The sequence below is a fragment of the Trichomonas vaginalis genome, chromosome I (assembly GCF_026262505.1).
Source record: "Trichomonas vaginalis G3 chromosome I, whole genome shotgun sequence".
Classification (NCBI taxonomy): Eukaryota; Parabasalia; order Trichomonadida; family Trichomonadidae; genus Trichomonas; species Trichomonas vaginalis.
The window spans coordinates 11,084,151-11,109,294 of NC_067203.1; the positions used below are offsets into that span (position 1 = coordinate 11,084,151).

General features: G+C 32.8%; 14 protein-coding genes and 3 pseudogenes across 17 annotated transcripts, besides 2 other annotated features; 5 read left to right on the plus strand and 12 right to left on the minus strand.

Moving 5' to 3' along the window:
- Positions 1 to 8,413: part of a mobile genetic element that runs on past the window's edge.
- On the minus strand, positions 6 to 485 carry TVAGG3_0967240 (annotated as a pseudogene). Its single transcript has one exon. A coding segment is annotated over exon 1 (480 nt).
- On the minus strand, positions 1,515 to 2,139 carry TVAGG3_0967250 (uncharacterized protein; the record flags this gene model as incomplete). The annotated part of the gene is made up of 1 exon (XM_051253597.1): positions 1,515 to 2,139. A coding segment is annotated over one exon (625 nt), but the record flags the coding sequence as incomplete, so codon positions are not given.
- Positions 2,186 to 2,770, minus strand: TVAGG3_0967260 (phage tail repeat-like family; the record flags this gene model as incomplete). Its single annotated transcript, XM_051253598.1, has 1 exon — positions 2,186 to 2,770. One exon carries the CDS (start codon positions 2,768 to 2,770, stop codon positions 2,186 to 2,188), a length of 585 nt encoding a protein of 194 aa, XP_051079172.1.
- TVAGG3_0967270 (uncharacterized protein) lies at positions 2,790 to 2,942 on the minus strand (the record flags this gene model as incomplete). The annotated part of the gene is made up of 1 exon (XM_001581437.2): positions 2,790 to 2,942. The coding sequence occupies one exon, from the start codon at positions 2,940 to 2,942 to the stop codon at positions 2,790 to 2,792; it is 153 nt and encodes a 50-aa protein (XP_001581487.2).
- TVAGG3_0967280 lies at positions 4,334 to 5,741 on the minus strand (annotated as a pseudogene). The gene has a single exon. A coding segment is annotated over exon 1 (1,408 nt).
- Positions 5,760 to 6,607, plus strand: TVAGG3_0967290 (annotated as a pseudogene). Its single transcript has one exon. A coding segment is annotated over exon 1 (848 nt).
- On the minus strand, positions 6,612 to 6,854 carry TVAGG3_0967300 (serine threonine-protein phosphatase family; the record flags this gene model as incomplete). Its single annotated transcript, XM_001581435.1, has 1 exon — positions 6,612 to 6,854. One exon carries the CDS (start codon positions 6,852 to 6,854, stop codon positions 6,612 to 6,614), a length of 243 nt encoding a protein of 80 aa, XP_001581485.1.
- On the minus strand, positions 6,873 to 7,235 carry TVAGG3_0967310 (uncharacterized protein; the record flags this gene model as incomplete). Its single annotated transcript, XM_001581434.1, has 1 exon — positions 6,873 to 7,235. The coding sequence occupies one exon, from the start codon at positions 7,233 to 7,235 to the stop codon at positions 6,873 to 6,875; it is 363 nt and encodes a 120-aa protein (XP_001581484.1).
- TVAGG3_0967320 (phage tail repeat-like family) lies at positions 7,375 to 8,193 on the minus strand (the record flags this gene model as incomplete). Its single annotated transcript, XM_051253599.1, has 1 exon — positions 7,375 to 8,193. One exon carries the CDS (start codon positions 8,191 to 8,193, stop codon positions 7,375 to 7,377), a length of 819 nt encoding a protein of 272 aa, XP_051079173.1.
- A 1,497-nt stretch (positions 8,414 to 9,910) lies between the features above and the next one.
- Positions 9,911 to 10,832, minus strand: TVAGG3_0967330 (uncharacterized protein; the record flags this gene model as incomplete). The annotated part of the gene is made up of 1 exon (XM_001581433.2): positions 10,009 to 10,758. The coding sequence occupies one exon, from the start codon at positions 10,756 to 10,758 to the stop codon at positions 10,009 to 10,011; it is 750 nt and encodes a 249-aa protein (XP_001581483.1).
- Positions 10,833 to 11,318: 486 nt separating this feature from the next.
- On the plus strand, positions 11,319 to 13,982 carry TVAGG3_0967340 (peptidase S8 family; the record flags this gene model as incomplete). The annotated part of the gene is made up of 1 exon (XM_001581432.2): positions 11,319 to 13,982. One exon carries the CDS (start codon positions 11,319 to 11,321, stop codon positions 13,980 to 13,982), a length of 2,664 nt encoding a protein of 887 aa, XP_001581482.1.
- Positions 13,983 to 14,286: 304 nt separating this feature from the next.
- Positions 14,287 to 14,507: a mobile genetic element.
- Positions 14,508 to 15,439: 932 nt separating this feature from the next.
- Positions 15,440 to 15,799, plus strand: TVAGG3_0967360 (uncharacterized protein; the record flags this gene model as incomplete). The annotated part of the gene is made up of 1 exon (XM_001581430.1): positions 15,440 to 15,799. One exon carries the CDS (start codon positions 15,440 to 15,442, stop codon positions 15,797 to 15,799), a length of 360 nt encoding a protein of 119 aa, XP_001581480.1.
- A 178-nt stretch (positions 15,800 to 15,977) lies between these two features.
- TVAGG3_0967370 (centrin) lies at positions 15,978 to 16,460 on the plus strand (the record flags this gene model as incomplete). Its single annotated transcript, XM_001581429.1, has 1 exon — positions 15,978 to 16,460. The coding sequence occupies one exon, from the start codon at positions 15,978 to 15,980 to the stop codon at positions 16,458 to 16,460; it is 483 nt and encodes a 160-aa protein (XP_001581479.1).
- Positions 16,461 to 17,163: 703 nt separating this feature from the next.
- On the plus strand, positions 17,164 to 20,136 carry TVAGG3_0967380 (biological adhesion protein; the record flags this gene model as incomplete). The annotated part of the gene is made up of 1 exon (XM_001581428.1): positions 17,164 to 20,136. The coding sequence occupies one exon, from the start codon at positions 17,164 to 17,166 to the stop codon at positions 20,134 to 20,136; it is 2,973 nt and encodes a 990-aa protein (XP_001581478.1).
- A 156-nt stretch (positions 20,137 to 20,292) lies between these two features.
- On the minus strand, positions 20,293 to 20,562 carry TVAGG3_0967390 (cupin domain-containing protein family; the record flags this gene model as incomplete). The annotated part of the gene is made up of 1 exon (XM_001581427.1): positions 20,293 to 20,562. One exon carries the CDS (start codon positions 20,560 to 20,562, stop codon positions 20,293 to 20,295), a length of 270 nt encoding a protein of 89 aa, XP_001581477.1.
- A 170-nt stretch (positions 20,563 to 20,732) lies between these two features.
- On the minus strand, positions 20,733 to 20,987 carry TVAGG3_0967400 (cupin domain-containing protein family; the record flags this gene model as incomplete). Its single annotated transcript, XM_001581426.1, has 1 exon — positions 20,733 to 20,987. The coding sequence occupies one exon, from the start codon at positions 20,985 to 20,987 to the stop codon at positions 20,733 to 20,735; it is 255 nt and encodes an 84-aa protein (XP_001581476.1).
- Positions 20,988 to 21,675: 688 nt separating this feature from the next.
- TVAGG3_0967410 (protein ubiquitination) lies at positions 21,676 to 24,976 on the minus strand (the record flags this gene model as incomplete). Its single annotated transcript, XM_001581425.1, has 1 exon — positions 21,926 to 24,976. The coding sequence occupies one exon, from the start codon at positions 24,974 to 24,976 to the stop codon at positions 21,926 to 21,928; it is 3,051 nt and encodes a 1,016-aa protein (XP_001581475.1).
- Positions 24,977 to 25,144: the final 168 nt, after the last annotated feature.

Genomic DNA, 25,144 nt, shown 5'->3' on the forward strand with positions numbered 1-25,144 from the left:
AATTTTTACTTCATGCAATGTTTTATTTCTGTGCCGTCTTCAAGTATGCCCCAGTACTTACGCTTGGAGAGGACATGAACTTCGGAAATACCTTATCTAGCTTAAAACAGCCCATCTTTTCACTGACCATTCCCATTTCAATGAGTTTGTTGTATCCTTCTTCGTTCGTCATGAGTGCGTCAATGTTCTCATAGTAAACCTTCACTTTGGATTTGACTTCGGAGAAGAATTTGTTGTAGTTGTCAAGGACTGCTTTTGCGAACTGAGGTAAGACCAATGTTCGACAATAGGTTTTAATGTGGTTACTAAGCCACTTTGACCTTGAGTGAATTCGTACTTCAAAACAAAGGAGAAAACCTTTCAACAAAGTTGTCGACCTTCTCATAATGTTTACTCTTCATCTCTTGAGGTTCTTAATGGAATATCCCCATGTCGAATTCATAAGCAATTTGAGTGTCATTGCAAGTTTGGGGTTTGAAGCTTTCCTAATATCATACAGTTGTTGTATGACTTTTCCAACTGTATAGTTCCTTCCCGGGAACTCACCATCTTCGTTTGGAATTCCAGTCGGAATATATTGGACAAACCTCATGTATGCAGCGTTAAGTCGACATAGTATATATCTTTTCATCTGAGTCGAACTTGTCGCAACCAATTGGTCCAGTTTGTGGAAATTCAAGTGAGTCTCTTATCTTCTGAGAAACTTCTCCTGTTATCTCATAAACATCGTCGAAGCAACCTGTTTCATATAAAACCTTCTGACCTAACTCAGATGCTCTCCAATACAATTTGACGTCAATTGGATGTCTCAATGGAAGTTTGTTTATAGCATCTTGAAGTTCTTGCAACCTCATTGGAAGTTCTTCTGGTTCAGGTTGGTATCCGAACAATCCAACTCCTTTTGGAATTGTGTACTTCTTTTGTACTAGAACTTTGTCTGAACAACTTTTGGTCTTGCTAACAGTGAAAAGTTTGTTTCGTCTTTTGGTACAAAAGTTTCTGTCAGCTTGTCATCTGGAATTGGTTCCAACAAACCTTTCTCGAAAGAATGTTTACAGCTCTGACAATGTTGCACTTGCCTTTTCCGAACAATGGGTTTGTAAGACTTTCGTTCAACATGAAGTGGTTGTGGACAATTGCAATCTTCAACCATGGTAAATTGAACTCAACAACATAGTCGTCATGTGAAGAACCTTTAGCTGTAGGTATGTTGACTCGGATATTGACATTTGCCAACGGTGCAATTTTTGCCAATTGACCTCTGAGAATGTACCTTGTCTTCACACATGACTCAAGATACTTCATCTTCTCATCTGTAACAAGACCAGAGTTCCTGAGACATGTAAGAATGCAAGGTTCATTGACAATTGTTTCAATTGAATTGTAAATTCCATACCTTGTCAAGTCAATGTCAGACTTATTTATGAAGGGGAAGTATCCAGCATGTTGTCTGACTGCTTGAGGGTTAGGTTGGTACCATTCGAACTTGACACTTGCAATTCCTTCAATTGCATTCAAAATGTCTGAGTCGGAGTCAACCATTTGTTCTCTCTTTGTAGTCTTGAAAGCGTCAAGAAGTTTTGCAGCTGTTTGTTCATTGCCATTTGCATAGTAAATGTGACCATCCAAATCCGTTATGGTCAATCTGAGATTGTGTCCTTTCTTATTTCCGTCTTGAATTGCAGCAAGTACACCCATGAAGCCTTCTTTGTTCTTTCCTTCGTCAAAGTTTACTGTAAAGGTTCGACCAGATGTAATTTGACTTCTAACTTCACGATACTTTTCATATGCATATCTTGTTCTTTCCATGGGAGCATGTGTGTCTTCACCTTTTCCTTTTTTCCTTCTCAAAGGATGCAATTGTTCGTCATGTTTCCAGTAGAATCTGGCAAAGCCGTCGTGTCCTTCAACTTGAGGTTCACTAACATCGAAAGGCATGTCCATAAGACGTTCTTCTTCTAACCTCTCTAGTCTGTTTGGATAATTGGCACGTGCTGTTTCCAAATCCATTTCGTAGCGAAGACCAGACAATTTGTCATAGACTTTTATGGGTCTTCCCTTCCTATATTTAAAATTCTTCGAAACTCTCCAACCATATCTTTGCAACTCTGCTTTTATTCTAGCAGATTTTCTATCCATTCTATATGGGGGCATTTTTATAAAAATAAAAAAATATTTTTTTTCTTTACTTTACATAACCGCCTGCTGCCATAAGTCTTTGACGCCAACCCATACCAGCTAATGAAGGTTGACTTGGTTTAGTTTGGAAACTAAACTTTGGTTTTGGTTTATCTTCAGTTTTTGGTTTCTCTTCTTCTATCGGTTTTTCGTCACTTTTCGGTTCCTCTGACTTTACCTCACCTGCAGGAACAGTTGTGTCGTCAACATCTTCATAAATATCATATGCCATTTGTTTTTGTTTTCCTTTCAACTTTTTGTGTTTGTTGTAAAGTTTAGAATATTTCGACTCTAAGTCAATGAGATGTTCTATAATGAACTGTTGGTCAGTGAAGTAAACTTTTCCATCTGTTGTCTCGAAAGCTCCTTCAGACTTCAATATTTTATTTGTGAGAGTCTGTTTCTTTTTTGAGATACTAGCCGTTCCATTTCTATGAAAAGTGACTTTATAGTTAGGGTTTGTATTTCCAGACCTGGCACTTTCTATTATTGAATTTTTCTCTTCATCTGTAAGTTCTTTGACAGGTTTTGACAATGGTTCTGAACTTTTTGTTTGTGGTGTCAAATCTACCGTTTCAACTTCTTCGGTCATTTCAATCTCAGTAAAAAATTTAGTTTGGTTTGTTTTCAACTGGTTGTTGTTGTTTTTTAAGTCGGTCTAAAACTTCCTGAGGTATAGGAAGAACTTGACAAACACGTTGTGTAACTGCTGGAAGCCGACAAATCCATCTTGAACTTATTTGTCTCAATGCTGTATTGTTCATTTCATCTCAGTAAAAAACTTTACATTCCCCACGTTTGAGGCGGTTGAGGTTGGTTATTGTTTACCCATGTTGTGCATGGTTATATCCTCTGTTAAAGAATCTTTCACCTTGGTCCATATAGTGTCCTGCTTGGTTATAGTAGTCATTTGCTTTGTTATAATAGTTTCCTGCTTGTCTTCCTACATTGTCCATCCATCCTTGAACTTTTCCTCTTGTTTCAGGATTTGGAATAAGATTTGTTGCATCTCGTGCTACATCCCAACCTTTCTGTACAGTTTGTATAATAGGTTGTGCTTTCTCTTTCAGTATACCTAATGTACTCAAAATCTTCCTTCCAACTCCAAATACACCTCTGGCTATTGTTCCCACTGCGGGCAAAAATCTGGATGCAACTCCTGCTAATGCGCCAAATAAACCCATTTCTTATGGGTTAAAAAAATGACGAATCCAAACAAGGACCCCTATGTTTCTAAAGCGACAAAGAAAGCACTCATGATAAAAATCTTTAGTTCAACACCAAATGCTTGGTTTATGGATATCTTGGAAAACATTCCGAGGTATAGAGAAGATGGACCACCATACTGGCTAATATTTGTCGGTCAAAACACAAGATACTGTGAAGCCATACCATTATGGTCCAAAATATTTTAGATGTGAAACTGCTTTGACAATATTCGTTGACAAATACCATCCAACAAAACTGACATCTGACTGTGAAAGTTCTTTCAAATCAGATGATGTAAAAACTATCTGCGTTCAAAAAATGTAAACCAATATTTCATTGTCGACCAAAACCATTCTGCTCTTGGTGTCATTGACGGTTGTATAAAAAATGTTAAGAGACTTAAACCAACCACAAGGTGGTGAAGCAAATGAAATGTCATATGACGACAAATATAGACACTTCTCCATGGCAAAGATGAGACAAGTTTTAAATATTTACAATAGCCGTAAACAAAAAGGTTTGGGAAACCACTCCCCGAAGAAATGAAAAACAACCCTGACTTAGAGAAAGACTATATATTTAATAATTTAGTCAAAAGAGACAAACAAGAAAGAATGCCGGGCTTCAAACTTCAGAAAGGTGACAAAGTAAAAATAGAAATACCTAAACGCGACCCATATGAAAATACTATTGACTATGACAACAATGGGAACCGACAGGTACTCACATTCGTGTTCGTAAAAATAGAAGAAAGTATACAAGAGAATATTATGAAGTTTTAGGCAAACATGGCAAAATGTACAGACTGCAAGCAGAAAGATAAAACTACTATTGTCAGACCTCGTTTCAAACTTGTCAAAGTTCAAGGTGGTATACTTTCAAAAACAGTTCCTAACAAATATAAGACAACTCCTGACGAATATGCTAAAGAAGTTGAAAATGACGACTAAGCATTTCTATACCATGCGTAAACTGTCATGTAAGGTGGCATGTATTCTTTACTTTGTCCCGTTGTTTGCGTATATCCTGTAACGCGATGTGTATGGTTTCTCCTCCCTCAGTGTTACTCCAGTAACAATCTATAGCAAACTTAACGTTGTCTTTAACATCATATCCTTTACCTTTTGTCATTGCTGACCAATCCCAATATCTATGCTTATGCCAACCTGCTTGAGATGTACTTAAATCTATGTAGTGACTATGTGCAGGTAAATTTTCACCTGAAATCGTTTTACTTCCACCTGTTTCCTTTGAAGAGTTTGCACAATACAAAAACTGTCGACTATTTGAGTCCAAGTTCCAAAACCAAGTACTACTTCTGGTCTGGTAGAGTTCATTGACGTATAAATAGAGCCTATAGGATATAATGTTTGAAGTATTTCTGTCTTTAATGTTTGAAGCTCTGTTTTGTCTGCTTTCTTGTCATATAAATCTTGAGCAGTGAATTTAATATTATGTTCATCCTTCATGACATAAACATCTTTACATCTAATGTTTCTCATCGTCGTTATGTCGTCATCCGATGTTAAACCTTGTGGAAAGTTAGGAGGTTTACAATATATTGCATCCCCACCAGTTTCTTCAACCGTTCCTTCAATACTTTCTATAGCAACAGTTGTAAAACTTGTATGTGTATGGTTCTTGTCTGCTTTCTTCTCTAACTCATCGTTAACATAAGTTTTATCTGCTTTAAAGTCTAAACATCCTGAAACCCATCCTGTATCGGCTTTAGTTTTTAAAATCTTTGATGTCCGTTCATGGTACCAGTCAACCCTTTCTATAATTTCTTTATCTTTTTCATCCACATATTCCTTATCCGCCTTCTTCACTAACACACTAGCCATAAGTCCCTTATCTACCTTATTTTCAAGGCTAACGTTTAAGTCTGTTATTTCAGATATAGAGTGTGTATGAGTCCTTTTAGAATATTCGTTTTCAGCTCTTGTCACTTCACTTGACATTTTATTGTCAACATATGTTTTGTCTGCTAGTTCAGGATGAGTATGTTCTTTTGTTGCATAAGCATTGTTAGCTCTTTCTTCTTCTTTTGCTATTGCATCGTCTACATATTCTTTGTCAGCTTTGTTGTCAACATCTGCTTTCAAAAGAAGTTCATTTATAGGTTTCTCGTTTAAAGTTCCTTTTGTTGGATTTATACAGACAGTATTGTTCTTCTTGTCTTGAAATAGAAACTCATCTGTCATTGGGTTTAATGTCAGTTTTAAGTTTCCTTCTTTCAATGACTCAGATATCTTAGAATAGTTTGAAAAGTTTGTTGTGTTCTTATTTAGAGCTTGCATAATGAGTTGTCGGTTGTGTTGTATTTCTCTCATGGAAGCAATATCTTTCGACATTTTTATTCTAGATAAAATATGCTTCCAATAGAAAAAGAAAATTCAAGAGTTGCTACAACTAAACCATTAGATGAACTTTTTACTAATGTCGGTCAAAAGTTTGAGACAGAGACCGTAAAGCATGAAGGCTATCGTTTTGACTACCCATTAAGATGGCTAAGAGACCCATCTGTCACAAAAGCTATTGGCTTTCGTAGAATGAAGTTCATTTCAGAAGCCATACATGGTTTCCCATTTACGGTCGGTTTTGAAGTTCGATACTATAACAAAGAAAAACGTATGTATGAGAAATTTGAACAGGGAAACTTTTACAAGTTAGTTTGCTTGTAAACTTAGAAACAACTCTTCAAGCTTTTCAAGAAAAAATAAACGATATCTATATCGAATATGCAAACCAGTATAACATTGACGAAGGAGAGTACCATCTCGATATTATTTATGACAGGAAAAATGCAACTGTTAAAATCAATAAAATAGAAGACCTTGGAGAAAACGTTTATATTTCTACAAAATATAACAACTTGGCATGGTATAGATTTATGAGGATGTTAAATCAGCCTGCAGCATATCCAGTACACCCAGACTTTTATGAAGTCGAAAACCCTAATGGAACATATGAAAATGTTTTCGACCAAGATGCTATTATTGTTCATGCTTCATTTTCTGGCGCCCAAAACTCTTTCTTATGCTTGGCAAATGACTTTTACGAAAAACCTACAAAGTTATACGAACCACCAAGTGGAAGTATTTCAGACTTTCAAGTATGGTTTACTACAGATGGAAGAAAAAGAATAATTCCATTATACCATGCGTTTTACTTAGAACTTAGTTTCATATACAACTACTATCGAACGATAAAAATATAATTTTTTAATACGGTTGAGGTGTTGGATTTGGTTGCCAACTAGACTGTGGTGCAGGTTCAGGCTGTTGTATAACAGGAGCTTGTTCTTCTGGTTCAGGGTCTTTAGGTATAATACCAACGAACTGACCTACTCTTTTACCAATATTTTTGACTCCGTTCCAAATTCCTCTTCCTACGGTTTTTATTCCATTCCATATACCTCTTCCAACATTTCGAAAGAAGTTTCCTATCTTACTGAAGAAACCCATTTTACTATATGTAAAAATCTAATGTCCGCCTAGTCTCTTACGTTTCCTGTTGAGTTCCATAGCATTCTTTAACTGGAGCTCATACATTCTGTTTCTCCTCTGGTAGAAAACATATTCTGGGTCAACTCCTGTGTTCGCGTCATCTGCATAAAGTTGTTTATATCCCACTTCAGGGTTTGTATAAAACTCTTTCCATCTCATATTTGCATACCATGGTGGCAAACCTAACGCAGCGTCATTTGACATGGCAGTTTGCATTTGTACATCTGTTGGCACTTGACCATAGTTTGCCATTGCAGTTTGTATTCTAACTTCATTTGGAATATTCTCTGGGTTTGGTTGTCCAGGTTGCTGTGCATTCGCTAAGTTCTGTGCGTCCATTTAATATTAGATAAAAATATCTCTTACGAGTACATATGCTGAACATTTGCAGGCATTGGTTCATCTTCATATTCTCTGTACTTTTCTGCCACGTCAAATAAATAAATGACACAATGGAAAAAACCTAAAACAAGTAGTCCTATTTCAAACCACATTTACTTACTAATAAAATTTCTTTGTTATGACACTTTCTCCAGTTTATAGGACCTCTCTCATATTCTATCTTGTCATATATAAACTCATAGTCATGTATGTCCTCTAACCATCTCATAACGGTTTCCAAACCACTTTTATCGGATGTAAAGTAAAAGCATGGACAGTTATGTAAAACGTCTAAAGTTTCTAAAGAGTCTCTCAAAGTCCAGTCTACTTGGTATTGAAAATCCCATGTGTTATAGAACGGCGGGTCCACTATAAAGAAAACATTTTCCTTGTCTTTATATTTTTCATACAAATCTGTCCAATGACATCTCACAAACTCTATACCCTCAATATATTTTTCTATGTCCTCTTTGAAAACATTTGTATAGTTAAGATATAAAACTTTTGACATAAGTGTTTCAATGTCATGAACTCTTATAGCACCACTATATAATAGTCTAGCAGATATACTATTCCAGTCTATATATTCTGCTTTTTTCAAAACCTCTCTCACAATATTTTTCTTATCTAATGGTATACGTTCCATCTTACCTATAGGTATCTTTTCTTTTAACTCTTTCAATATATTGTTTGTGTCTGGAATATGTTTGAGACGGTCCATATAGTTGTCGAAGTCATTGCATATAATCTTTGAGTCTGGGAATATTATATGGCACAAATGGGATATATAGAAACTTCCACCGAACAAATCTACAAATGTTAGACCATTCGGTAGTTTCTTAAGTTCTCTCAATATAATATCTTTACATTTACTCTTATTTCCAAAGAACGGTAACGGTGGTTTTGTAAAATTCATTTATATTAATAATAAAAATATTTTTACCCGAAAAGTGACAGAAAAGTGACAAAACATGAAAACATATATAATTTGTGAAAAGCGACACATTATATAATGTTTTCGACCCAGAAGACTAACAATTTTCCGAATAAAAACTTCATTTATACTAAACATCTTCGGGGCTAGAGGGCACGAAGTGCCTGGAAGCCCCACTACCTTTTTTTTTTTTTTTTTTTTTAATTAAAGATCTGTTGAACAAAATATATCGTTAAAAGATAATTTGATAAGATTCTTTGACACTTTCAAAACTATTTCAATTTTTGAAAGAGATTATAAATAAAAAAGTTCTAACCATAATCAAAAATGTTCAAATATAATTATTATCTGCTTAAATTATATGTAAATATAATTATCAGAAAAATTTTGACATATTGAAAGAACATATGATTTGCGACATAATAAAAATTAATTATTTTGATTATAAATTTATATCAAAATTCTGATTTGAAAATATGATTATATCGATCAGCTTAATTGATACAGTCTTCAATGATCATAAGCATCTGATATCATCTGTATTTTATATTTTTTCGATGCGATTTACATGCAATAAAATAAATTTAGCGTAACATTAGTAGAAATTATCTTCTCCTAAAAGAAATTTCACTCCCGATTATTTATCAAATTACATCTGTATCTTTTGTTATATAAAGCACCAATAAATATTGATAATATATGTCATAATCGACTGCAATTCATCCATTTTTATGCTTATTGAGATTTTGTGCGAAATTGTTACCCATAACCAATTTTTAGTCGTAAAGAATTTAGACAACAGCTATGAACAGCAAAATTCAATATATAATCAAATTTATAATTTTTTTTTAGTTGACAATACATTGTTTTTTTATCTCTATACCATTTGTTTCTAGTTATGGTAGGTACTTCTATCATTTCAAACGATGTATATTTAATGAATTTGAAAAACAAATACAATGATAAATGTGAACAATACATATCAAAATTTATCAAATACACACTAGAAACTTGTAGTTAGTAATAGTATGCTTGTTTAATGGTAAGAATAAGGATTTAATTTTAGTCTTGATCTCTTCATGAAACATTTTAAGTCTAGATTATATACTGCCACGTAAATGTATTTCGCATTTAACTTGAATTTTACTAAAAAGAGCAATATTAATTATTTAATATTCAATATATTTCACTTTAATTGACAAATCTTGTGGTGTATTTGCTTTTGCTCCACAAGGAGGGAGATGAAGATAATCTATTTCCTGATATTCGAATCGTGATGTCTGTGTCATAGTTACTCTGATCCCTTGTTCAAACTAGACTTTCTGCTGTTTTTTTCCTTTTATGTCACTTTTTTCTTTTTAGAATTTTTCTTATTATCTAGAAGAGCATTCCTTTATAAAGAAAAATCATTGTTTATACTGAAAATTTCTCCAATTTTGCATTTTTGATTTTCATTTTGATATAACAGCTGCATTTTATCAATAGAATCCGTATAACAAAATAAGTCATAGATAAGCGTAATCGAGTTCTCAAAGTTCGATGTTCATTTACAAATTCTATTCTAATATTAGCGAATTTGTATGTTTAAGAAGCTCACAGATTTCTCATACTACTTAATTTGAGCAATAATATTTGATCATTGTAACTTGTCAAAAAGATTTTTTCAAAACAGAATAGAAATTGAAATAATAAAATACAATTATAATAATTTCATAGATTTTTTATTATAACTCAATAAATTTTAAGATTTGAAGTCAAATCTCGAAAACTCAGGAAATTAAAAAGAACTAATTTATTTTAGTGGCTTGCATCACCATCATCGTCATCTTCAACATCATCATCAACTCCGTCGCTGAATTTTTCTCCTTTTTCATCGTTTGATTCCTCTTCTTTTTCAGAATCATCTTCCTTAGAGACAGCCTTTTCTTCTGGTTGTTCCTCTTTATTTTCTGGATATTTATTTCTCTTAAAGCAGAAGCCTGAGCATATAAAGATAAACTCAATGAATAATATGAAGGTTGCTGTGTAAATAATGTATGAATATCGCTTGTATGGTTCAATTGCCTGTTTGAAAAGATCAATGAACGACATGTTGGCTTTCTGGACTGGTTGTCTTGCATACTTTGGATTGATTCTGTAGAACATTGGTGAGATTTGCGAAGCATCAGGTTGTACATCCTTTTCCAACTGATATGTTTCGTCGCTGTACATAACTGTAGCAGTTTTACCGTTTGCAAAACTTATTGAGATTTTAATGCCATCAATGGTTGCTCCCATGTCTACACTTCCACCATCCTCGGAATATTCGAATTCGATGGTCTTTCCAATATAGTTTTTCGTTGAAATAAGTTTGAATTTTTCATCCGTAATTTCTACTGTGACGAAGTCCAAGATTGCATTAGATCCAAGAGAGTTAAACTCGTAAATCATGCTATTGTTATAAAATGATCCGACAATTTGCTGAGTTTTTTCATCAATGTGAAATTCGATTCCAATTTGTTTATTACTTATAAGAGACTGAGCATCTTGCTGGTGAATGAGAAACATATTCCATTCGCCAATAATGAAATTTGATAAGTCAAACTGAAGTGAAAGAGAAAAGAAAAAGTTCAACATTTTTTTTATTATTTTTATCGTATTGCAAGATTTGTATAATTCGAATTTCTAGAACTTATCTAATATATAACGTACAAAGATGAATCGTTCACTTTTGTTCGGCTATCGCAAAGTTATGGGTCAATCTCCATTCGAAATCTTAAAAATATCTCGCCAACATAAGGACATAGAACTAAACATCATTATTAAGGGAAATTGCGGTGCAAACCGAGCTATATATGAGTTTTTTTTTCTTCACATATATTGATTTTCTAATCTTCAAGCATATATTGAGATTAGGGTACTCCACAAACAAAATTTTCAAACCCATAGAGCGAGGACATACTAAATATATCTAATAAATTTCATATTTCGAAATAAGCTTCGAATTGAATTTCATGAAATGAATTAGATTTAAATAGCAAAACAGATGGTTCACAGATTGTTTAAATGAATTCATAAATTCATTATTCATGTTTGCTTTTTTATTTCTTTTAAATGTTAAAATCCATATGAGGAATAACATTGCTCTTGATGATTCCTCGAAAGAGAAAATATCAAAGCACGATGCATCATGGTATTATGTTCGGTTTGAAGAAGATAAAAAATATCAAGATGTTCTTAAAGCATTAAATTTAAATTCAAGTCAATTTAAACCAATTGAAAAAGGATTTTATAGCGTGTTTCTTTCTCAAAAACAGGCTCTAACGTTAAAGAATAAATTTCATTTATGGATCAAGAAAATACCATCGAAAGATAAATATCCATTGATTAAAAGCACCAAAAATATAACAGAATTTTACGTACTTCACACAGAAAATTGCAAATTACCAGGAAAATTAATCGAAAAAGGACTTAAATTCTCCAGAATTTCATTTGAAAACAACGAAGATGCATTTAAACTACTATCAAAAACACATTGTGTTCGCAGTTTTGAGCCAGTTGTTTCAAGAATTCAATTTCAAACTCGTTTCAACAAAGAATTACTAAATAACTTCCAGGATAAAGTTTGGAAACCACAAATGTCAGAATACGAAACTGGTCTCCCATACTTTTTTCGTAGATACACAGGAAAAGATCAATGCGTTTTAATGGCCGATTCAGGCATTGACACATCATCAATATGGCTCTCAGACCCAACCCCAGAGAATAATATATTCGGATTTAACAGACCACATAGAAAAGTCAAAAAATATATTTCATACGCAGATTACAAAGATGACACAGGCCATGGAACATTCCTTGCAGGCTTAATGGTAGGCAGAACATTTAATGATGACGAATCTAAGTATTACAACGGCATTGCTCCCGATGCAAAAATCGTTGTTGCAGATATCAGCCAAGGAGACTTAACGAAACTGCCATCCAACATTGCGGACCTCAGCCGTGATGCACAAGAAAATAATTGCACCGTTCAGATGAACGCTTGGACACAGCCAGACCAACCATTACTTACTTACATCATGGATGAGATCGCCTACGATTCTCCGAACACAATAACAGTGTTTCCTGGCCAGGCCGACGAATTCGGATATCTCGAGACACCGGCCGATGCAAAGAATGTCTTAACTGTAGGTGCAGTTTACGGAAACATGGTTTCGAAATCGGTTTTTGAGAAAAATTCAGTAGTTTACATTTATCCGACTGGTTTGTCACGATTCATTGCTGGAATTGTCGATGAAAGTGGTCCCTCGTTGTTCAATGTCACAAACACTAACTACATCAAGATGACAATCGACAGTGAACAAAAACAAGTCTGTGTAATGAATCATCCAAATCAACTAAATTTGGAAAAATGTAAAGTAATTCTTTACTTCGGGGAAGAGAAAATAAAGAGGAAATTCCAAGTTCCTGTCATCAGATTACCTTCTAGATGGCGTGGACCTTTCCAAACTGACTTGGAACTCTCCATTGTACCTGCAGATACAGAGAGTGGACGCGAAGACGAAAGATACGAATTACTTCCGAAATCTGCCAAAAAAGTGAAATATCCTGGCAGAATTAAGCCAGAAATTGTTGCTCCTGGAGGTCCAATGACTGGTCCTAAAGCAGGTGCTCGGATAGGAGATTCAACACCAAATAGTTTAACAACAAACCAAGGAACATCTGTTGCTGCATCAATGATTTCAGCTTATTTATTAGTTCTCGCTGAATATTTCAAAGATAAACAGTACAACACGCTAAATACTCCATTAGCCAAAGCTCTTTTAGTTGCAAGTGCTGATGATATCGGAAGAATTGATGTAGAAAGAGGAAATAACACTCAATTCTCATCAAATGAACCAGGTTATGGTTTTGGATTGCCAAGAATGGAAAGAATTGTTAACAATCTCGGCGCTTATCAGAAGAATGTTAAAGCGTACAATTACAAACCATATTATCAATGTTTTTCAGCTCATCAAAATGAAGATGTTGAAATCGCCATTTCTTGGCTTGATAAACCAAGAGATCCTTATTCACCAATACAAATAACTACTCCTTTAATTGCTTGGGTTTCTGATGCAGAAGAATATCATCAATCATCAAGAAACCAGATCAACAGCATCAAGCAAAACATTGACCGCGTAAATAATATCATTAAAATCAAATTCAAAGCGGAAAGAGACAGAAAATACCATCTTAAAGTTGTTCCTGATAGTTTTGAAAGCGAAGATCATGTCGAATTCTCTTACGTGATACTTGGAGATGTCAGCTTGGAAATGAGCTGCACAGACATTACAAATGGTTGTCCAAAACAATGTCAGAATGGTGGAACCTGTCAACAATTAAAGTGTCAATGTTTCGGAGAATACAGAGGTGATTTTTGCCAATATAAAATTAATTCAGCGTATGCAGGAGTTCCTATCAAAGTTGACTTACCACAAAATAACTGGGCATACTACTCTCTTGCATTACCAAAATGGGAACCAGGTTCAAGTGTTGTTTTCGACATGCAAAACTTCGATGAAGATAATTTCGATTTCTTAATAAGGTCACAAGATATACCAACACATTCAGACTATTTCTGCTCTTATGCTAAATGTGATTGGGGTATTATTGATAGAGAAAACAAGTTCTTGACAATTAAATATGAACAATGGGATTACATGAAAACTAGAGATCCTATATTCATTGGAGTTTATGCAAGATCTGCCAGACCAACAAATTGCACATTTATTCCTGTTAAGCTCACATAATTTTTTAATGTTATTTATTTTGTTCTCATTTTATACACAAAATAAACATATGTTTGTATCGTAATCTAAAGACTATCAATTTTTCAATGTGTTCTCATCCTTGTGCAAATGTTTCCTTTTGAACACATTGAAAAAGATAAATATGGATGCACAGCTCTTCACCATGCAACACATAATAATAAAGAAACAGATGAACTCCTCATTTCATATGGGGCAAATATCAATGGAAAAGTTATACAAGGATTCACAGCTCTTATATTTACTGGAATTTTTTTTCACCTAAAAATGATAAATAGTAAAGTACTTAAGGGTGCACTTACCACTTTCTGACATTCTCTCAATTTTTTTGACATCCAAGCTTTATATCATAATTTTCTCAGGTAAAAAGTCATTAACTTTGTTCGGAAAGAAGTTATTTTAAATCACTACTTAGTACCTTATATTACTGTTATACTTTTTTTGCAATCATAATAAAGATATATTGATATTGTGGGAGCATATCAAAAAGTGGTAAGTGCACCCTTAAGTAACAATTGATCTGTAGTGACAACACAATTCAAATAATTTATATACTTCATGTCTAAATAGTAATTGTACTAGAAAATATATTTCTATTTCTCAAATTTCAAAAATGAAATTTTGTGTAATAACATTTAGAGATATCAAACATTATAGGATGTTTTATATCAATTGATAACGATAATTGTGGAGTATGGCCTTTTATGCGCATTTAATCTTAAGACATCATATTTATAAAATGAGATTAAATCAGAAGGACTTCTTAATAAAGCAAATTTAACATAGGTAATAATATTCTTATACTATTTTTGGATTTTTATAGAGATTTTAATCTTTTCAAATTTTTATCCGATATTGATTAAATTGATAGTGTATTAATAATTAAATACGAATTGATAATGCAACTTTGGACAAAATTAATGATAAATACTTAAGTTTAAGAATTTTTCTTTTGATATCATTGATTTGATTAATTTCACTAAGTAAATAATGATCAAATAAATACAGATATTATATTTCATTGACTGAATTTCCGATTGGATGCGATTCAAATAATCGCAATTTCGGAATTCAAGTCAATTTTACAAATCATTGAGAATTTATGAAATTGTTTTGATAAGTGATTAATTTAAAAACAAATTTCAAAATTAATAAAAGTCAGTTAGATCATCACAAAAAATTATCGGTTTAGACAAAAAATTGAAGCGACAGACCCTTTATGCCAAAGAAACAGACGCATAATTTCCTAACATAGAATGAGTTTTGCTTAAGATCAATTTCTTTGGATTATATCGTAACGTCCTCAAAAATTGACCTTTCACAAAAATATTTTACGCTTGTTCTTAATTACAACACATAAATACAATTATTGACGAACAATCTGCAATTGTAAATCAATCAAAAATTTGTATAAATTCAAATATTTTAAAAATATTTTGATGGAAAAGGCACCCAACAAGCGCGTTTCTAAAGAGGTTAAAGAGGATGTAAATCGGATAGAACAACTCAAACTGAAATTTATAGTCATTAGGATGTGGTTTACATGCGGCGAAACACCACCACAATCAGTTAAAATAACAATATTCGGAGTACTTGCTCTAATCTTTGCAGCGTTCAAAGTAGGAACAAATTGCTACAAAAGCATTAGATATCTTGACCATAAAACACCTCAAAACTATGCCTTATTGGTAACCACGATTTTTATTGTTGTCCCTTCATTATATATACTATTTATATCATTCTGCTGCTGGAGAAGAATAGCAGGATATGATTGGTGGATGATCCCCCACCTTACTTAATTATTTTTCATGCTAAAGTTTGTTTGTATTCTGAAAATTTGATCAATTTTTGAAAAGAGATTGATGCTTATGAAAAAGTGCATCATATTTCCTGATTTTGCATCTTCGGCTTATCCGGCAAGGCAAAATCTTTACTTTTCAAAATAATAAATAAACGTATTTCATTTTCTCAGAAAAAATGTCTGACAAGAAAGAGGCAAAGGGACGTGGCGAGCTTTCCGAGGAGCAGCGCCAGGAAATCCGTGAAGCTTTCGATCTTTTTGATACCGATGGTTCTGGTTCAATTGATGCTAAAGAATTGAAAGTTGCTATGAAGGCTCTTGGTTTCGAACCTACAAAGGAAGAAATTCGCCGCATGATTTCTGATGTTGATACAGACGGTACAGGTGCTATCAGCTTCGCGCAATTCCTTCAGATGATGACTAAAAAGATGGAAGAACGCAATCCAGAAGATGAAATAAGAAAAGCCTTCCGTCTTTTCGATGATGGTAATACAGGTCGTATTTCATTTAAAAATCTTAAGCGTGTTTCAGTCGAGCTTGGTGAAAATCTTACAGATGAAGAGCTTCGTGAAATGATTGAAGAAGCAGATCGTGATAACGATGGCGAAGTTTCCTATGAAGAATTCGTTCATATCATGAAGAAGACTTCCCTCTTCTAAGATTCTTTGTTAATGCACAACCAAAATGCGTTCTCACAACTGTGAAACTCTAATTCTACCAATGTATTCAAAGCACAATATATTCTTGTTATACTCAAATTTTATTCTTGAAATAAATGTAAGAAGTTATGATCTAAATTTGAAGCAAGCTAGCGCAACACAAACATATTTTTACATCCTTTTATCAATCCATATTTCAATATCTCAATTTTTTAATTGTAATTTTGTTTATTGATACTTAGCATTCTTATAATCTCTTCAGTTCCACCATAATATTCATTTATATACTTCCACATAACTTTTCTATCAATTATCGTTTCGATTCATATTGAATATTGTAATTATTCAATTCACAGCTAATGAATCTCCAATGTTTCATAGATGTTATTCATAATTTCGATGATTAGAACAAAATCAACCATTTCGATATCCAAGAATTGAATCAGTCCGAATGTTTATAATTATTGAGATAATAATAGTTTTCATAGGATGAGATACACTCAGTTAACAGTTAAAAATTGAAAATAGATTTCAATAATCAAGGTTTGAATTTAAAAATCAGGAATAGCTCAAATTCCGAGCATTTCTAGATGAGGGATTTCATACTTTATGCATGCTAATACTCACTTCGTCATACTTTTTGCTAGACATACATTGCATACTTTTAGAAACGTATAAAAATAAGTTTATAATTTTTCGAAGAATGGAAGAGCCTGATGATAATCAAGCTTTTATCCATAATGTGTGCAAAAAAACTGCACAACTAACAAGAGTAGCTGCAGATTTCCAAGATGCACATTTTGATCAAGCCATGCTTATAAAAAACCTTCAAAAACACTATTTTCAACTATATGATTCAGTAATCGAACAAACAAGGAAGAATGCACAAGATGCATTCAATGCTCTCGTGAAATACCGTAAAGCTCAAATAGAAGATTCATGCCATGAGTATGGATTACAATACAAACAAATTAAATCCGATTTTGCAAGGATTCTTAACGAAAAATCAACACAACTGAATAATATATCACGTGAAGCTAAGCTTTGCCATAGAAATGTCAAGGAAATGACACGAGACTCAATTTTATTAGCAAAATCAGTTTTATCTACTGCAGATGAAGTCGAAAAAAGCTTAAATGCACAAGCAAGATGCCAAACACCAACATTAAATATCGACAATAAACAAGATTTAATTGAAATACGAAAGAAAATTAGCGATGAAAAAAAGCGTCATCAAAAAGTTACAAATGATATTAAAGAACTTTACAAAAGTCAAGCTTTGGAGTTCAAAAATAAAGTCAGAGCAATCTTAGTCAAAGAAATTCAAAAGCGAAAACCATATTTTTCAAATGTTACAGATAAACTCAAGCAATTACAGAACGACATTACAATACTTCATGATGACTACATGAAATCTCTCGAGGAAGCCAAAATTTTCGAAAAGGAAGCCTACAACAAGCGAGAACAAGTTATGAATCTTACTAACCTTGAAGTTAAAGAAATTGGTGATGAAATAAAGAAGATTAAAGTATCAATACAGACAGAAAACAAGACTTCTACTGAAAGACTTGCAAATGCAAGAAAAATTTTAAAGAATGGAAGAGCTTCTCAATCAGCGATCATCAGAGAGATATCAAAAATCGTTGATAGACAACGCGATGATAGTAGAGATCTCGAAAGATCCATTGCACAACGAAGAAAAGAAAGATTAGAACAATTAGCTTCCCAGGAAACAGGGTTAATGCAACAGCATAAGACAGAACTCCAAATGAAGCTATCAGAAATCTCTTTGCAACGCCAGATTATTGATGAAAGACAATTGACTACAGATCATTTGAGGGAAAAGTCAAGAAACTTAGTTGACATGTTCATGAATGACCTCAGAGAGTTCAGTTCTACGTTCGATAAGTCATTACAGAAGATGGAATTCGACATTAACTCATTATTTAATACAGAAAAGATGAAATACGGCCAAATGAACGATGACCAGTACAATGGACTTAATTCATCCTTTACATCCATCTACGAAGAGTCAAGGCACCACAGAAAAGAAGTTAGAAAGTCCAGCCACAAAATGAAGAAAGATTTGACAGAATTAAAGGCCAAAATAACAACAGACGGAGAAGAAAGAGAAAGAACAAACAACATTAAAAGAGAAGAGTACGAAAACAAGTTTAAAGAAATCATGGCAGAAAGAAGATCCCAAAAAGAGGAAAGATGCAAATCAATGTCGAATAAACATTCTCAAAAAGATGACCAAGCATTTATCACTTTTCAAAATGATCTTTCAGCGAAACGTGATGAAATACAGAAGAATAACAAGATACCAGAGATGACATATACATTGACATACGAAGAAACCGAGTTCAAACACGAGAAAGATACTTTGGAAGCAACTTTAGATATAATTTCTCGCCAAATCGAATCAATGCAAAACAACAAAGAAATTCGAATGGCAGAACTCGCAAGCGACGTTGTTAATGCAGACAAGAATAAGAGGATGCTTGAGAGACAGCTGAAAACAGCAAGAGATGAGATAAACCAGGAATACGAACTTACTTTACAAGTCGATCAAGTTCAATTGGCCGATAAAATTGACAAAATTTCTTTGCTTTACAACGCTGATGAAAATGAAAGAGGCAGAGAAGTAATTGAAGCAATCAGAAGAGTGAAACAGACAGAGAACAGAACAAAGGAAATCGTGAAAAGGAAAATGGACGAACACAACGCAAAAATGAAAGAAATTCACAACCAAATGAATCAGATCAAAGAAAGAATCAGAAAATTATCAACAGGAGAAGATGAAAATGTCCTGAAACAGAAACTAGTTGATATGCAGAAAGAACAGACACAAAAACTCCAAGATGTTGAAGTATCTTACAACAAATTGAAGCAATATTTCAGACAACTCTTCAAACAAATTGAAAATGATTTTCAGAAGCAAAAGGATGAAATAAAAGCAAGTGAAGAACAAGATTTAGCTCAATTCAAAGAAGGTGAAAATCATTATCAGCTGAAACATGAGAAACTCAGGCAAGAAACAGATGAAAAGAAACAGGAAATTGAAGAAAAATTCTCCGAAAAGAAACAAGAAATCGAAGTTGAGCATCAAAAATTGATTGAAAACATGAAACGAAGAATTGAAAGTGCCCAAAGGAATTTCGAAGAATACAATGAAGATATGAACAAGAAATACACTGAATTCCAGAAGAAATGCGATGAAGAATATGACAATTCTATGGAAAATTTGCCTCCAAGAATGCAAACACAAATCAATGAATTGATTGATCAAAACAAAGATTTACATTCTAAAATGGAAGAACTCAATCAAAAGGTTTCTGATTTAAGATATGAATACTTCACAAACGAAACAAGAGTTGTTGACAAGAACAAAATTAACACTCTAAAGAAGGAATCAGAAACAAAAATAACAGAAATTGCAGAAGCATTCAAACCATTATTTGGCTTGAAGATGAGAAGATACACTCATCCAGTATTTTATAGAACTGTAGCAACAAACACTGACACTGATCCAATTCCGAGATCAGCATGGGATGTTGGCAAACCAACACCACTTGGCGAAAGACCTTCAACTGGTGCACACAGATCTAAAGCATCAATTGTCTTCCCAAGATCAGCAAGAATGTCAGCAGACAATCTAAACATGCTGCAGTAATTTTATTTTGTATATATTATATGTTTTATTTATATATTTGTTTATTTATTTGTTTTAATACTAATAAAAAAATAAAGAAATCAAAGAAAAGATATTTTGTAAGCTCAATAAAGAGCAATATTTAATTTTTTAGTTCGAATTTCGAATTGAATTCTTTTAATTCTTCTTTGGAGCGTACCTTAACCATACTCCGTTGTCTCCGACACGCTGAACATCAATAAGGTCGAACTCAAGAGGTGGTGAATCAGTATCTTCTGGATTTCTTCTGATGAAAGATACATCTGTGCTCCTACCGTCAGTTGTTGGGGCGATAACATATGAAAGTTCATCAACCAATCCTGCTCTCAAGAGTGACCAGTTGACCATTCCACCGCCTTGAACGGCAATTGATTTGAGATGGAATGTATTCTTCAGTTTCGAAAGCATTAATTTCCAATCAACAGTGTTGTCACCGCATATGATATATGAAATTCCTTTGCTGCGCAAGTAGTTTTTGTACTGCGCTGATGCTTGATTTGTCAAGACTTCAATAATATCGGAATCTTGACCCCAATAGTGAGCAACATTTTCTTTCCAGTCGAGTTTTCCTTTTGGATCTACAGCAATGGCAACAATATCGAGGTTTCTTTTACCTTCTTCATGGAACTCAAGTCAACTGTCTCATTGTGAGTACAGATAGCATCAAATGTAGCTCTTCCACATAACCATGCATCACGCTCATGAAAACCTAATGTCCTGCCAAACTCTCCTCTTAAGTTAAGGAGGCTTTGTGTGTTGAAGATATTACCTGTAATCTTTCCATCCATTGATGGAATAACATGTATGAACACGTAAGGTCTCTCAGAGGACATCGTGAAAAAATGAAAATTCTTTTTTCACTTCAAAATTTTTGTAATCGAATTTTACAAGTTTCGATTCCAATAATTTTGAAGATCAAAAGAATGAAATTTTCGCATTGACTTTTTCATAAATTGAGGGAAAAATTGTATTTTTTTGTGTGACGAAAAACAATTCTATTCAAAGTATTCAATTTTGAATACGGTCTCAATTTAAATTTTTGGATCATTGGTTCTGCATTCTTATGTTATCATAGTTTAATAAAAAATATAAATCTCTGAGCATAGTGTGAATTCACACTTCTCAAATTTTTGACATTCAATTTTTTTAAATGAGAAGCAAAATTTTGTAAATGTTTTGAATTTTGTGAATAAAACATGGAAATCAAATATCAGTTACGAATTTAAATGATATTAGATTCGTTTCTCAAAAAAGAAACATTAACTATAAAGAAAAAGTTTTTTTTAATTATAAATAATATTTTTTTTAATATTTATCTAGAAGAAATGGATAGCATATTGTACATTTTCCTGTAAATATGCCTTTGATACAACCTCCTTTTAATAAATAGTGAATCTCATATCATCTAAAAGGATTTAATATTAAAATGCATTTGATACAACCTCCTTAAGATCTACAAATCATGAATAGATTCTTGAAAATTAAAATATTTATTTATAAAATATTAAGTCATTTTTAGGAAATAAATGCATTGCCATTCAAAAAAGAAGGGATTTCCTTACATTTATATTTGATGTTTCTATAGTATATCTATGCAAATCAATATAAACTTTTTTGAGCCCATTTATAATCATATAGTAATACTGAATGTGTTTGAAATTACTGGTATTACAAGATACTTGTAATTTAGTTCATAAATTGAAAAGTATTATATGAAAAATTGAATTTTTTTTTTTGATCAAAAACATTTAAGTCAGTTTTTTAAATATAATCAATGACAATGGACACATGTGCAGTAGTCATGATTATGATGGTGTTCGCATTCATCATGACAATGGCATTCTTCTTTTGGTAATTCGAAACCAAGTTTATCTGCAATCATCTTAACAATGTTTGTAAATTTGTTTGCAATTGCATTTTGAAGGGGAGTTTCTCCTGTTTTATCAGGAATATTTGGATTAATATCTTCCCTTGTGAGAAGTAAAGCAACAACATTTTCGTGGTTATTAATTGTAGCAGTGAACAAAGGAGTATTTCCGTTCTCTGCAACAGCATTAACATCAACATAATCAATAGCAATAAGAGATCTTACAACAGATGCAAATCCACGGCTACAAGCTGCGTAAAGAGGAGTTTCTCCATAAACAGAATATGTGTTGACATTCACACCAGCTTCAATCAAGAATGCAACAATTCCAGAGTTTCCATAAGAAGCTGCCATAAAAAGGGGAGTTCTTTTACCTTTACCAGCAATTTCCATGTCGATATTATCATAATTACTCAAAAATTCAACAGTTGAAAGTTGATCATTTCTACATGCAAGCAAAAACGCTGTTTGGCCATTGTTGTTTTGTGTATTTATATCAACTTTGTCATCATTAAGAATGATTTCAATGAAATTGTTCAATCCTTTTTCAGCACATTTATGCAGCAACAAATCACCATTAGATGTTTTCCTTGTGAAACAAGAAGTAGATATTTTAGATAGTAATTCAAACAACTCGAAGTTTTCTGTTTCAATTGACTTGAGGAAATGATCAATGTGCGGTGAAAAATCTTTACAATAATTAGACAGGAACTCAATTGTTTCTTGATTTCCACCTAAAATAGCTTCTCCAAAGACATCTCCATTAAATTCAACACCTTTATCTCTCAAGTATTTAAGATTTTGCAAATTACCATATTTTGCACATTCGATTGCTGCCAATTTCTTCTGTTCATCATCCAACACGAATTTACTATTGGTGAAGAACAATTCCATGAATTGAGTATTTGGAATTCTTGCTGCCAAAACAAAAGCTGATTGTCCTTTTTTATTTTTGACATTTATATCTGTTTTGTCATTTTTAATGAGAATTTCCATGATATCGAAATATCCTAAATGAGATGCAACCAACAATGATGTATCTCCTGAATTATCTTTCTCATTAACATCAATATCTAATTTTTCAAGTAAAAGAGACAAAATCTTTGGTTGATTATTTGAAGCTGCAAGACATAAAATATTTCTTCCTGTCCAATCTTTGACAGATTTGTCAATATCTTTATCATTTATAAGTAATTCAACAACATCGTAATGTCCACGACAAACAGCGATTGTAAAGCAATTGTAGTTATTTAATGAAATAACGTTTTTCTTACAACCTTTTTCGATCATCATTTTTGCAATTTCTAAATATCCATTTTCACAAGCATGATACAATGCATTTTGATTTTGAATGTCACAACAGTTCACATCTGTCACTTTTTCAAGTAAAAACTTCACTATTTTTTCATTTCCTGAAATAGATGCCGCAATAAGTGGTGACATGTTATTGTTATCAGAGACAGTTAATAACTGTGGATTTCTCTGATAAATTATTTCCATAATTTCGAAATTTCCAGTCAAGCAGCTTGCCAAAAAACAAGATTCACCGAAATTAGTTAAAACAGAGACATCAATATCTTCAAACGATAAAAGTGTCATTGCGATTTCATTTTTCTTTGTTGAAATAGCAACAAATAAAGGAGTTTCTCCATTTGCGTCTTTCTTATTAATTTCCGTTGTTTCAATCATTGCAAGTTCTTCAACAATGTCATGATAACCATTTCTAATTGCAACAGCTAAAGGAGTGTCTCCTTTTTGGTCACCTTCGTTTAAATCAATATTTTTAGTTTTAGAAAGAATTGAAACAATTTCTTTTAAGTTCTTTTCAGCTGCGATATAAAGAGGTGTTTTTCCTTTTAGCATCAAATGATAGTTTATATCTTCCCTTGATGAAAGAATTCGAACAATTTCTATTTCGTTGTTTTCAACTGCAGTTAAAATTGGAGTTTGACCGTTTACAATTTCATTCATTGGTGTTTGAGGTATTTTCGAGAGGAACTCAACAATATCGACATGAGATCTAAGTATAGAACCATAGATTGCGTTCATATGGTTCTCAACAAAGAAAGTTCTCGCATTATTATTATATAATTCATTAATCATACGATAATGACCTTCTATGCATGCGTACATGAAAGCTTTATCAAGAATAGGATAGACAGGATCTATAGGATTCATAAAATTCTGTATAATGAACTTAAGAGATTCGAATTTTCTTGTAATTACAGCAACATATAAGTTATTTTCAAGTTTTACGCAGTAACTAAGAATGTCTTTGTTAGCTCCGGCAATTGCGTAGTCATTGACATGATCTGAAGGTACATTAATACTTTTTAAGTAATTAAAACAGTTTAATGAACCATAAAGTGCTGCCAATTGAAGTAAATCAGGATTATGCTGTTCTACATGAAGAAGTTCGAAACACTTTTTCTGGCTTTTGTAATCTTTTTGGATTAATCCTTCTTCTAAATATTCAATTAAGCGATCAGTATTATCGTTTTTGATTATGTACTCTATAGAATCTGGCGGAAATGTGAATGTAATGTTTGAAACATCAAACAAGTCTTCTTTGAGATCCGATTTTTGGAAAATTCCTAAAACTAAACATTGCTTTAAGAAGTAATGAATGTTTATCAAGTTTCCGAAGTACTTCGCTTGATTAATCGCAGTTTTAATTTGGCTAACTAAAATTTCTTGGAAATCAATTTCGAAATCTTTGGCATAATTTTCAAAGATATAGCTTAAAACAGCTACTATACTGTCAACATTTTGAGGCTGAGCGATTGATGAATATATGAACTCTTTTGCGAGAATTTTGAATTTTATTTCGTGATCGCATTCACATTCAAGCATTAATTCATCAGCAACTATCACAGCATTTTGTTCTGTCAACGATTCGAAAAGATCTTGAATCTTTGAAACCCAGTCAAAGTTATTCAAAATAAATCTTGACATTTATAAAAAATATGAAATTTGTGGCCGTGATATTTGTAGTACATACACTTCTAAATCATTGGAATCACTAACAAGATAATTATTTTCATATTTTAAAATCTCTAAAATTATTTGGACTGAAATCTAAATTTAATCGTTGTACAAACTAGAGTGAAACAACACAAAATG